General features: G+C 34.1%; 1 protein-coding gene across 1 annotated transcript; it reads right to left on the reverse strand.

The window, feature by feature from the left end:
- Positions 1–8909: 8909 nt before the first annotated feature.
- Positions 8910–9389, reverse strand: LOC125656452 (uncharacterized). Its single transcript, XM_048887055.2, has one exon. The coding sequence runs from the start codon at positions 9387–9389 to the stop codon at positions 8910–8912; it is 480 nt and encodes a 159-aa protein (XP_048743012.2).
- Between the last annotated feature and the right edge of the window lie 4253 nt (positions 9390–13642).

A 13642-nucleotide genomic window follows, 5' to 3' on the forward strand; every position in this document is an offset into this window, starting at 1 on the left:
ATTCTATTATGAGCTTTTACGTGGTTTACTCTGAAAATTAAACACTGTTCATCTTTACAGTAAGGGTTACTAGTGTAGACAACCATTGTCTTTTGAATATGATGGTGGCGAAAATACATGTGAACACTGAACAGAACAAAAAGCAATAACTCCTATATAAGGAAGATGCAAAAGTAAAATAGATAATCTATTTCATAAGGTCAGTGATAAATTGTCAATAGAAAGAGTATGTAATCAGGGGCGGATCCAGGAAATATTCAAACAATGGGGCTGTGAAGAACGTTTGTATCTTTTCAGAACACAAAAGGGGATTAATTGCAGACCTCAGAATAAGCATTTGTGTTAACAATATCCAACATAATGATGTCTGTATCCCTCCAGATCCACCAATTGTAATACTGCATGATGTGGTATTGTGTATGAAGTATTACACATAAAGTCAAATATGACTACGCTCTAATTCTCGTAGGTTTTGATTGATTGCTTACAAGGAAATGACATAAACATCACAACACTGCAGAGCATACAGGAATCCATTGTTTCAATTATAGTGCATTTTTTCACGACAAAAGATACATGCCGCGGAAGAACAAAACGGAGGCAAAAATTAGCACTTTCAGTTTTTGACAATTAAGTGTGGTACTTTATTCGTTGATGACTTTGCAATAACCAATAAACTTGTGACGTATATACAAAACACGTGATGCATATTTCAAAATTTTAAGGGTGTTAACTATGCATCATATATATATATATATATATATATATATATATATATATATATATATATATATATATATTCAATAAATTCTTTTTTCTTGGTATGGGGGTAGAATAAAGTCAAAAAATAAAATCCAATGCTCAAACTTTTGTCTATAGTGATTTCGCCCTACGGGCTCGTCAGTAGATTTTTAAACAATGTAAACAAGTTCCATTATGACGTCATCCTCGTGACGTTATGTGGGCAACGTCAAACATAATACAGTCATGATTGTGACGTCAGAACATTACACAATGTTAATGTTAGGCACTTTTAAAAATACAGATATATTTAAAATAGTTCAGTCTATAAGTTTTAAGCTCTTCTGAATATTCCTGTACATTAAAGGAGACATTCTATGTAAAATGTACATGTTAAATAACATGAAGTAAAAATATTAACAGTTTTGTGGGGGGGGGGGGGGGGTGTACATTATGTGAATTCAGACATTTATATTTATAGTCCAATATGAATTAAAACATTGCTGTGGTTCATTTAATAATCATTCGCATGTGACATCACTATATATTTGACTTTAATTAAAATGCTAAAGAATGTAACACAATAAGAGTAGCCCAGGCATTTGAATACATACTCATACACTGGCTTTAGAATATTTGACTCAGTGTATTACTTTAATCTGATTTTTCGCTATCGCAAAAACAAATCAAAATATGAGAGAGAGAGAGAGAGAGAGAGAGAGAGAGAGACTGTGTCCTGTTGCTGTTACGATGTATGGATGGACAATAATGATAAACCTCAGAATAACAGTGTAATTATATAAGATACCCTTTCTAAAGTTGCATTGAGAAACATGTAAGTGATGCAGTTGGTAGATATCAAATCTATTATTCCGTGTATAATATGATTTGATCACATGAATAACTGCATGTACAATCCCAAATAAAATTACAAAATAGTATCTGAATTCTTAGATTCTTCCCATATTGATGTACATGTAGCAATATATTATTATCACCTGCATGTGGTGTTCATGTCTCAACTGATTCGATACACACGAGCATGTGTATGATCAGTTGTCCTGTTTAAAGTCAGTATTTTGCAAATTATATGGTCGTTTTAATGATCTAATTTACAAATACGGTAATTCACTTGTATGATCGTTACAGTGATATAATCTACCAACACAGGCTACATATATCAATGGATATATTGCTGTCTGACGAATTTCATTCTAATGATTATGCCATTTTTCTACGGATTGATAAAGAACTCATGGTGTGTGTGACAGGTCAACAGGATTTTCTACCTCTCCAAAGCACCTGACCCCACCTCTAAATGTCCAGGGGTCCCTGCTTAACATACTATAGATTTTGTATTTTTTATAGGAATTATTGATCAATGTTCGTTACCTTCACCTTTTTATACTACAACAATTGATAACGTATGGTGATGACGGATGAACGAAAATATTCAAATCTAGTGCTCAGTCATCCAAAAACTTACTTTGTTAAACACCACTCTGATTCCACGCACAAGTACACTGAAGGTGAAAGAAAAAATGGTCTTTGATGATGAGGTCTTCAAACATTCTGTTGAAATTCCCATGGGCACGAATTGTGATCCTTTGTTAGCTGACCTGTATTCATATTCTTATGAAGCAAAAATTATTTTTAAAAAAAACTTGCTGTGGCCTTCAATTCTACATTTAGATATATCGTCGACGTGTTTATCTATAAACAATGATGATTTTCATTCCTATGTCGATTCGATATGTCCCTGTAAACTCGATATAAAGGACACCACTGAGTCGTCCACTTCTGCGTCATACTTAGATATTTTATTGGGAATAGATATTAACGGCAAACTAACAACTGAGCTTTATGACAAACGGTATGTTTTCAACTTCTCCATCATCAACTTCCCATATTTATGTACCAATACTCCATTATCACCTGCATATGGTGTTTATATCTCTCAACTTATTCGATATGCAAGACCTTGTTCTGCTTATTTTCAGTTTTTAAATCAAAGTAGGCTACTGACAAACAAGTTGATAGTATAGGAATTCAACAGTATCGTTTAAAGTCTTCATTTCGCAAATTCTATGGTTGTTATAACTATCTAGTTTGCCAGTACAACCTATCATTGGGTCAAATGCTGTCTGATGTGTTTCATACCGATCGTTAGGCCGTTGTTGGCACACTGCTTTTGACTATGGATACTTCCTTTTACCTGATCAAGATATAGGCTCACGGTGGGTGGGACCGGTCGACGAGGGATGATTACTCTTCCTAGACACCCGATCCCACCTCTAGTATATCCAGGGGTCCGTGTTTGCCCCTCTATTTTGTATTGCTTATAGGAGTTATGAGATTGATCACTGTTCGTTATCTTCACTTTTCATGAGAATAACCTCAGTTCTAGCATTAAGTTATGCCTTTTGTTGTATTTGTTCTTTGGTTTAGTTTGTTTTTAATGTTTAACATGTAAAACGCATTAGGGTAATTATCTTAACTTGATAAAACGCTACATAAATGTATAATAATGATAAATAATGATAATAATTCTCTCATACATTAATGCAAAACACAAAATGTTGACTGCTAATACTAAACATTCTATATGTTACTATGCAATATTTACATTTGCCAATGCACTTCCTTATATGACAGTACTAATGAAATTGATGTTCAATTTCGTGTGACATGAATTTGGTCATGTGATCAGTTTGTTCTTGCGTAGGAATACAATCACCGCTTCAAAAGTCAGTTTCTGTATTTTCACCTGGCTTCTTGCTTATGCAATGCAGTGGGGGGATTTAGACCCCCCTCGCCACAAATTCAAATAATAGAAATAGTGTGAGTAAAATTCCAGATTAGTAAAATTCCAGATTGGCACCCAAAATGGCTAAGCATTTTGGTTAATGCTTGACTTTCACACACATCCTTTCGTAAACCCTGGATCCGCCACTGCAATGACATCATAACAGAAATAAACTCAGCAGGATATTTATACAGTTTATTTTGTAAAAAACAAGAATTTCATCAATTTATAAAAGAGAAATATTAAACATATATCGTTCTGTTGTTTCATTTTATACAGTTTTAAATACCGTCTGCAACTTCTGCATGGTGAATTTATAAAATAAAGTTCTATGATATTGGAAGCGAAAACATATAAGCAGAGTTATAAGCCTACATGTGTTTACTTCATGATGATTAGTTAACCTGTTGTTTCCTGGCAACTTCCATTACGGCTATGACTCGGCATGATTATAAGCGAAGCTGGTTTCGAGGCTCGAAAAATTTACAAGTTCATGTCAGGGTACCGGTGCGAGTCTTCATTAAATCCTACAACATAAATCTCTCAAGTGAACAAAAACTCCGTCAGTTCATTTTTATTTTATTTTACACACACTGAAAGTAAATAAAAGACGCAACCTACCTGTACTTGGTCTAAATCTGTCCTACTGTCTTGAATCGTCTCCTGCATGGCTACAACCGCGAGTCCTAACAATGAACATACCGTTGTTTTTTTCCAAAAACCTGACTAAGGGCTTAACGTTAACTTGACCCATCATATCCACCATTAATTCTCTCAGATCCTTTGAATTTCATCAACAATTGCGTTTTCAACTTAGTAAGCTAGACCGACGCCAGTTTCTCCATCGCTGCTCGCGACCAAATCACACCACGGATGTAGTTTACTCCGCTCTTCTTGTTATTTCAGTTAACTTTACACTTTAAATTACCTTTATTTTTACACATGTTTCATCTTTTTTTAACATTTTCAATTAAATATCTATATCTTATATTCTCTTTGATATTGTTCCTAATTTTTTATTCGATAAAACTCTTACGAACTATATTTTCTGTTCTGCGATCGTTATTTTGGTCATCTGCTACATAATCATGGAAGCTCGGTAAGAACACAAATCAAAATAGAAAATATAAATATAAGAAATAAAATATTTTTGAATGTTATTGGGATATGACATGAAGTTGGTACGTGATCAAGTCTACTATAACGCTCTTCGGTCCATTCTTCGCTCACTCAGGCCTTTACCATTAATTTCATCTTTATAATTCAGCTCTTATAATTCATTCAGCTCCCTCTATTCAGTTATAAATAATTATATCTTTACCCAAGGGGACTGAAGAGGCTGTTCCATGCTCATTCCTCTTTGGGATGTTAGCAGTACAGAGCCGATATCAGAAGTGATCTTTTACAACTGTCGTTTGCCTTGTTATTGACGTCGGGCTCGATTGTATGACGTCATGGCGTGTTAGTGTTAGCCGCCATTTACACGGATGTTGATTGTGTATTGTTTATACGTAATGAAGGGAATCTGCACGTGTGAAGCGAGATCTCTGGATAAGCAAATAAATATCAACATAGGTTGTAGACATAGATTATCACCTGCGTATGTAATGATAACTGGATGGATATGATAAAATTCGGCGCTTGAGAATGAACGAGGAATTTCGGGACGAAACTCGGTAATTATTAAGTACATCGATTTCATTATTTTACATCGCTTTCAAACGGGAATTAGGCCATTTCATAGATGCTAGAATGATATCTACTATTCGAGAGGTATATTACGGGAAGTGCAGTACGATTTCGTTACAGTAGCAATATTCCATTATCACCTGCATATGGTGTTTACATTTCTCAACTGATTCGATACGCAAGAACTTGTTCTACGTATGATTAGTTTATGAATCTAGACAGGTTACTGACAAACACTTTGATGTTACAGGGGTTTCGACGGTCTCGTTTAAAGGCAACGTGTCGAAAATTCTATACTCGTTATAATTATTTAACTAGACAATACAAGCCATCATCGAGTCAACTGCTATATACCATGTTTCATACCGACTGTTCTTGGCACACTAATCTTGACTACGGATTACTCCGTTTACTTCAAAAAGACAGTGCTCACGGCAAGTGGGACCAGTCGACTAGTGATGTTTATTCCTCCTACGCACCTGATCCGTGTTTACCCAACTCTTTATTTAGTATTTCTTATGGGAATGATGATATTGATCACTGTTCATCATCTTCACCTTTCATGTTGCATTTAATAGCAATAATTACGTTCTACGTATACTCAGTTTTATGTCTTATTGAACGATATTTATGCATCGTCGTCAAAACACAAAATATCGTCGCCATTAAGCACGTTTTATCCAAGATGAATCCATGTGATTTGAATAAGCTCGAGATTTGCAAACGTAACATAAAAGAAAACTAGGATTCTAGTAGATATTGATATGGAAATATCAAAATATCACTGGTACGACAACGAGTGTCATACAAAAGTAAAACTTCGCCGAAAGCTAGCGCCATATATGTTTGAGAGAAAACACCCACATGTAACGTAAAACCAAAATACAAAACAACCGAGTCATGACAAGTTATGTATATATACATGTAAATGTCCATCACTTTTATTTATACAGCAATACAATGATTTATTCCTCCTCCTCTGTTTTTGAAATTTGAGTCTATTCTCTAGTATTCTGGAAAAAAGATATATTTGAATTAAGCATGTCATCATGCATTTACAATTTATTGAACATAAGCGGTAGTGGCAAACATCTCAACTTTATAACAAATTGGATGACTTCAGCATCTCCATCGTTAACTTCCTATATTAGTGTAGCTGCATGTTTGTTATCACCTGCATATGGTGTTTATGTCTCTCAGCTGATACGATTCGCGAGAGCATGTTCCACGAATGATCAATATATAAACAAATGCAGCTACTGATAAATTGATGCTACATGGCTTTCGACACTCTCGTACAAAGCCACCATTTCACAAATTATATGGTTTTGCTAATGATTTAATTTGTAAATACAACCCATTAGGTCAAATGTTACATGGTATGTTTCATACCAATTGTTCGATCGTTCTTTGCATACTGATTTTGACTACGGATTACTCCGTTTACCTGATGATGTTTTATGTGACCTGTTAACAGGTTATGCTTACTCCTATTAGGCACCTAGTCCCATATCCGATATGTCCAGGGTCTGTGTTTACCCTACATTTAATTTGATATTCTTATTATATTTATGAGATAGATCACTGTTCATTATCTTTTGCATTGGGATTTTGTGCAACGGGACCGTGATAAAGACAGGTCTTTGTCCATGGATTTTCCCCCTGATACTACAAACAGTTGTTTTGTCTATTAAACTGTTTACGGACAATACAATAATTTAATGGTTCTATGGTTACTGAAATTCTTTCTGGTGTGAAGTGGGTTTAGTATTGTCCATATAGGAAGAATACAGTAAGTATTTCGTTCAGCCATTAGTGGAAAAAGTGCTTCGTTGGGCACACGGACCGTATTGTCCTACATTGTCCGTTGACCACAATTATACAAAGAAATGTTGACACGGATGGTGATGCAGCAAACACATCTAAAATGAAATATGATGTTAAAGTATATCAAAATCACAAAATGATTTATGGAATTCAAGATCAAAAATCCATTTTCATTTTGTTTCCCTATTTTAATAGGCAGTGAAACAATCTTATCAAAGTCTCTATTTTTCTTTAACGGTTGCAGATCCAACCATATGAGCAAATACATAGCAAAACTAGATAAGGCAAACCGAGTATTTAAAAAAGCAACATGCGTAAATATTACCTCCATATATCAATAATGTTGCTACCGGTATGTATTCGTCTTTGCTATAAGTGCAATAAATAAGTGAAGATAGCGAACAGTGATCAATCTCATAATTTCTTTAAAGAATGCAATTGTAAGAGAACCACGAATCCCTGGACATACCAGACGCAGACACAGGTGCTTGGGAGGAGTGGGCATCCCCTGTTGACCGGTCAAACCCGGTATGAAGCACGTCAGACAGCATGTAATGTCACGGTGGCGAATCATGTGACTTTCATGATTACAAAGAAAACTGGCGACGATTGATTGATTGAATATTGTTTAACGTCCCTCTCGAGAATCTATAACTCATATGGAGACGTCACAATTGCCGGTGAAGGGCTGCAAAATGCAGGCGCTTACGGCCTTTGAGTAGGAAGGGATCTTTATCATGCCACACTTGCTGTGACACGGTGCCTCGGTTTTTTGGTCTCATCCGAAGGACCGCCCCATTTAGTCGCCTCTTACGACAAGCAAGGGGGTACTGAGGACCATTTCTAACCCCGATTTCCACGGGACAAAATGGCGACGAAAGTCTACACAAGGGAAAATATTCAAACGAGTAAGTAACACTTTTATCAATAACAAATTGACACATAACTTATATCAACATTTGAAACGTTTTCTCGGGAACAAAGCTATACTGAAATGGTATTCCTACATGCTATAGAAACAGGGGAACTGTGTCAGTGCAATCCAATTGCTCAGCATCTCTACAGAACCGATCAGGGGGATGCAATATTGTTTAGATTGATATTACAGGAATTTACACGATCTGAAAGTAGCGCGAAATCAATTAAATTCATGGGGGCCAATTTTCATGAATTGTCCAGATTTTACACATTTGTTGTGATATAATTCCGTGATTTCCGAACAGTGAAAAATTCTATGAATTGTGTATTTCGTTTTGGAATGATCCAATGAAATCCACACAAATTGAACACCCATGAAATTTAATGATTCCAATTGAAATTAGAAAGCAATCAATTACGTACGTGGTTTTCCGAAGCTGCCGCCGATGCCACCTAAAACAGATTAAGTATTTTTCTTTTTTTTTACTCCAAATATAATGGTGGATTATCTAAAATTTGGAAGAACAGCCGACCTCAACAGAGTATATTTAAAGGTCAAGTGTGGTGAAAATAGATTTTAAAATGATTTTGGGTATTTATGAATTTACATTAAAATACATCTTGTACCAAAAAATCTTGAATTGTAGTTATTATCAATTTTGTACTTTAATTGCATTAGGATCGTTAATCTCCATGAGGATTTCCTCAGCTGCTGAACGTCCACATTGAACATACTACACTTCACCATGAATTTAGGAAAATCACCGTACTTGACCTTTGATTCATGCATTTCATTCAAATTGATAATGAATTTCATGGAGAGAAAAAACAATTAAGAAAGAGATTGAACTCTTGGAGTCAAAACAGTTAATAGTTGAAAAAATCATATATACAGAGTATTTCATAGAATACGTTCTTCAAAATTACATTAATCTAAAAGTATTTTTAATCTCGAATTACCTCTTTTCCTTCCTCCAATGAATCCACCCCTACCACCACCAATGAATCCACTCCTACCACCGGCAATAAATCCGCCGCCACCAGAAAAGTCGTCGTTTCCGAAACCTTCGTTGAATCCACCATATGAAAATCTGCCCCCAGATAGTCCTCCTCCTAATCCACCATACCCTCCCCCTATTCCACCATATCCTCCTCCTAATCCACTTCCTAATCCACCGTACCCTCCTCCTAATCCACCATACCCTCCTCCTAATCCACCTCCTAATCCACCATACCCTCCTCCTAATCCACCTGATCCACCGTACCCTCCTCCTAATCCACTACCCAATCCGTATGATCCTCCTGTGCTCCCAAATCCGCCGCCATATGGTACACCAATTCCCCCACTGCCGTAGTAGGTGGCGGACACGGCTGCAAATATGGCAGAGAAAATGGCAATGGTCTTCATGTTCTGAAAAGGAAACAAAGTGCATTTCTGTGAAAGATACTCAAAAGGAACGATAAAAAAGAAACTTAGAAAGTGTAGAAATTTGGGGAGATAATAGAATTAACTGTACCATATGTCACTATCCAATATATTGATAGGTAAGTTTTTTTTTAGAGATATTCTAATCGTGCTGATTTCAAAGAACATAAAAGTTTCAAAGTAATCAATTGTGCATATCATGTTTTTAGTTTTCTATTTTTTGGTCATATTACTTTGGTAATTCATTGTTATTTCCAAACCTAAATGCTAATCGTTAGTTTGTTTTTAAAATGAACATATAATCATTTACAGAAATATCTTTTATGAAGACGTAAACTAGTTATTAATGCACAAGAAGAAGAGAGGAAGAAGGCGTTATAAGAAATAGAGAGATTTTTAAATGAAGAAAATAATTGATAGCTTTAAAATATTCTTTCTTAATTAAAATAAAATTAGTAAAGCATGATACATTTTCTTACCCTGGGTTAATGGCGTGGACAGATAATCTGTACAGAAATGAAGGATTCCCGCTATTTATTGAAAAAGGCCAGGTAAAATGATGCGTTGACATGTCAGTTACACGTGTCTATAGGAATAAAAACAGACATCATTTCAATGGGCAGTGATCTCTTCTACTTACAAGGGGATATTTTTTATGGTAACTCTCACAATATTTCTTTGAATATAAAACACAACATGGTCGTTAGACTTTGTTTTGTAATTCTTGTGTAAGATTAATGCAAAAGATAAAGTGCTATATCTTGTTTCTTTTCTATCTCCTACATACAGTATAAAAAAAACGAAATTGGACATGAATATGAAAAGGATTCAATTATATATGTTCTTGATTTGAACAATACATTTACCGAATACTAATGTACACATACTTTTTTCCAAGATCCTCTTAAGAGAAAAAAATCGATTCATATTCTAAAAACGTACTTAACAAAAACTAAATTAAACATTATTGGAAAATATATAGATAATGTGAAATGCACATTTTTATATTCAAAGCAGTATCAAATACTCGCACCATAGGTTTCTGAGTTATACACGAGATGCACTTTCTAGTAGGTTTGATTTGATGTTATCCAACTGAATAAGAAAATAATGCGTCTTTCAGATCAATGTTTTGATTTTCGAAATAGTTGGTGGATATATTAGAAGCAGTATACTTATTCTCAGTATAAACACTACAGAAATTCTCTAAGATATCTTACATTTCTATGCTACCCAAAATATTCTCAATATCAATGATTTACTTTCAGAGACTTTAATCAAAGTAGTACATCTTGAATTATCTCAATAAATTCCAGAATCAGTAACGTTCTGACTTCGTACAATAGAAATGTTAAATTCTTTACAGATAATTACTTTAATTAGTCTAAATGTTAAATGAAATTATTGTATAGTATTTCTAGTACCAAGGATTCATCAGTCACCATGTTGGACTTGTAAATTTAATTTATTGTCAAAATCTCAGACATTTGATTAGTATATTATTTACTAAAAATGTTAGCATTTCCATAGATCAATTGTCTTTCAACATTTCTATACAACAATATCGCTTACCACGGCAACATTGCAATACAACAATTACAATAATCATTGACTTACTGTATCAAATGTTATAAGCGTCAGATCACTTTCAATAGTTCTGATAATCAAAATACGTTTGATAAAGCAATTTTGATTAAGAAATAAATTTGATTTTTGAAAATATATGAGGATATGAACTGCTATTCTATTGCTGTTCTAAATTGTTGATTGAGTGAGAGTTCTAAGAAATGCAATATTGCAGTGACATTTTAAGATAGATACTGATTTTGACTACGGATAACTCCGTTTACCTGATCAAGATATAGGGCCCACGGCGGGTGGGACCGGTCGACAGAGGATGCTTACTCCTCCAAGGCATAACCACCTCTGGTATATCCAAGGGTCCGTGTTTGCCCAACTCTCTATTTTGTGTTGCTTATAAGAGTTATGAGATTGATCACTGTTCATTATCTTCACCTTTCATACCATACATGTAAAACTTATACGGTACCAATTTTGATGCACCAGATGCGCATTTCGACAAATAATGTCTCTTCAGTGATGCTCAACCGAAATGTTTGAAATCCGAAATAACTATGAAGTTTTAGAGCTAAATGTAGCCAAAAACAGCGTGCCAAAATATAATTCAATACAACAAATTACACATGTAAATTGTAATTGTTAAAATACATTTCAAAAGAACAATATAATTGTAGGTATTTTGTAGTTCAAAATTATACATGTAACACTATCATCATTTTTTGATATTTATACATTTCAATATTACGTTATAATTGTTATCACATTATACATTTTAATACAGCAATAGTATTTCACTTATTTTATCAATATATATTGTTTGCAATGATTTGTTCTTAACATTCAGACATTTCAATATAGCAACATTATTGTTATATGTAATATTTACACATCTATAGCAATTCCATTGTTCATATTTATGTAGCAATATTCCATTATATGTATCACCTAAATAGAACATATTTATTTTTTGAATCAAGGGCCCTCAAGGGACTGCATGAAAATATATACAAACACTGTATATATACATATATAAGTAAAGAAATGATTACATAAGACATAGTTACATGCAAATATAGTGTCATATATTGTTTAAAATAAATCTTCAAGTTATATTCAGAACAGATGGCTCTTCAGAGCATAATATGTAAATGAATGTTTGTTCATCGTTACGTTTAGTAAAATTCTTAACAGTTTTTTCTATAGCATCACAAAAAAGATTTTCTTTCATCAACAAACTTTTCACATTTAAACAAAACACATATGGTGTTTACATGTATATCTCTCAACTAGTGTGATTCATTAGAGCTTGTTCTGTGTATGGTCAGTTTTTAAATCGAGGCAGCCTACTGACAAACAATTTGATGGTACAAGGGTTTCAACAGAATCCTTTAAAGTCAGCATTTCGCAAATTCTATGGTCGATATAACAATCTAGTTTGCCAATACAACCTATCGTTAGTTCAAATGCTATATGACTTGTTTCATACCGATTGTTAGGCCGATTTTGACACACTGATTTTGACTACGGATAATTCCGTTTACCTGATCAAGATATAGGCTGATGGCAGATGTGGCTGCTCGACAGGGAATGCTTACTCCTCCTAGGCACCTAATCCCACTTCTGGTATGTCCAGAGGTCCGTGTTTTCCCAACTCTCTCTTTTGTATTGCTTATAGGAGTAAGATTTATCACTGTTCGTTATCTTCACCTTTCATTCATACATTCAATATAGCAACATTGTTATTGATAATTATTCATACATTTCAATATACATGTAGCAACATAATTGTTGATATTCATACATTTCAATATATTAATATTATTGTTTATATTAAACATTTCAATATAGCAACATTCTTCTTTATATTCATACATTTCAATATAGCAACATTATCAATATTCATACATTTCATTATAGCAACATTATTAATATTCATATATTTCAATATAGCAACATTATTAATATTCATACATTTTAATATAGTAATATTATCGTTGGTATTCAGATATTTCCATAAAACAATATTGTTGTAAATATGTATACATACATAAAAAATGAATTCTCGTATTATTTTATGAAAGATGTTGTCTCATAACTGCAATGGTGTGTGCAAACAAACAGAATAATGCGCGTTAGCTCTGGTCTTATACAACACAATGTGTTTACTATTCGAAACACGTGCACATGAAGGCTTTACACAAATAAAGAGTATGCACATTTAGTCTACGTTGACATTTACTATTGAATTCAAAACAAAAAACGAAACATAAAAAGCTGAATTCTATTCTATTTTTCACTGATGAACAATACAACTAAGTCTCAGTCTATCAGCACTGTAGAATCACATACAATTATTCTCTTTAATTGTCCCGCCTTTCGATTCGTTGTATATCATTTCTTCAGTCTTTGCCCACACTAAAGTCAACCGGTCGAGTCAGAGATGACAGCGTCCGTTTCGTGACCTGGAGGTCGTGAGTTCGAACCTCGCTCAATCCATGATCGCGGCAAACTTTTAAAAGACGTAAAAATGGGTATTGGTTGTTTCTTCACCAAGTGCTTGGCATTTGAAAGGGAAAATCACGGGTCTTTCGGATATGACCTTAAAAACGGAGATCACGTGTCACGATAAAGACCTCTCACTGCTACGGCCCTGA

This window comes from Ostrea edulis, chromosome 7 (assembly GCF_947568905.1).
Source record: "Ostrea edulis chromosome 7, xbOstEdul1.1, whole genome shotgun sequence".
In the NCBI taxonomy this organism is placed as follows: domain Eukaryota; kingdom Metazoa; phylum Mollusca; class Bivalvia; order Ostreida; family Ostreidae; genus Ostrea; species Ostrea edulis.

Coding starts and splice junctions, on each gene's coding strand:
- LOC125656452 (XM_048887055.2), bottom strand. CDS start 9,389: ATGAAGACCATTGCCATTTTCTCTGCCATATTTGCAGCCGTGTCCGCC.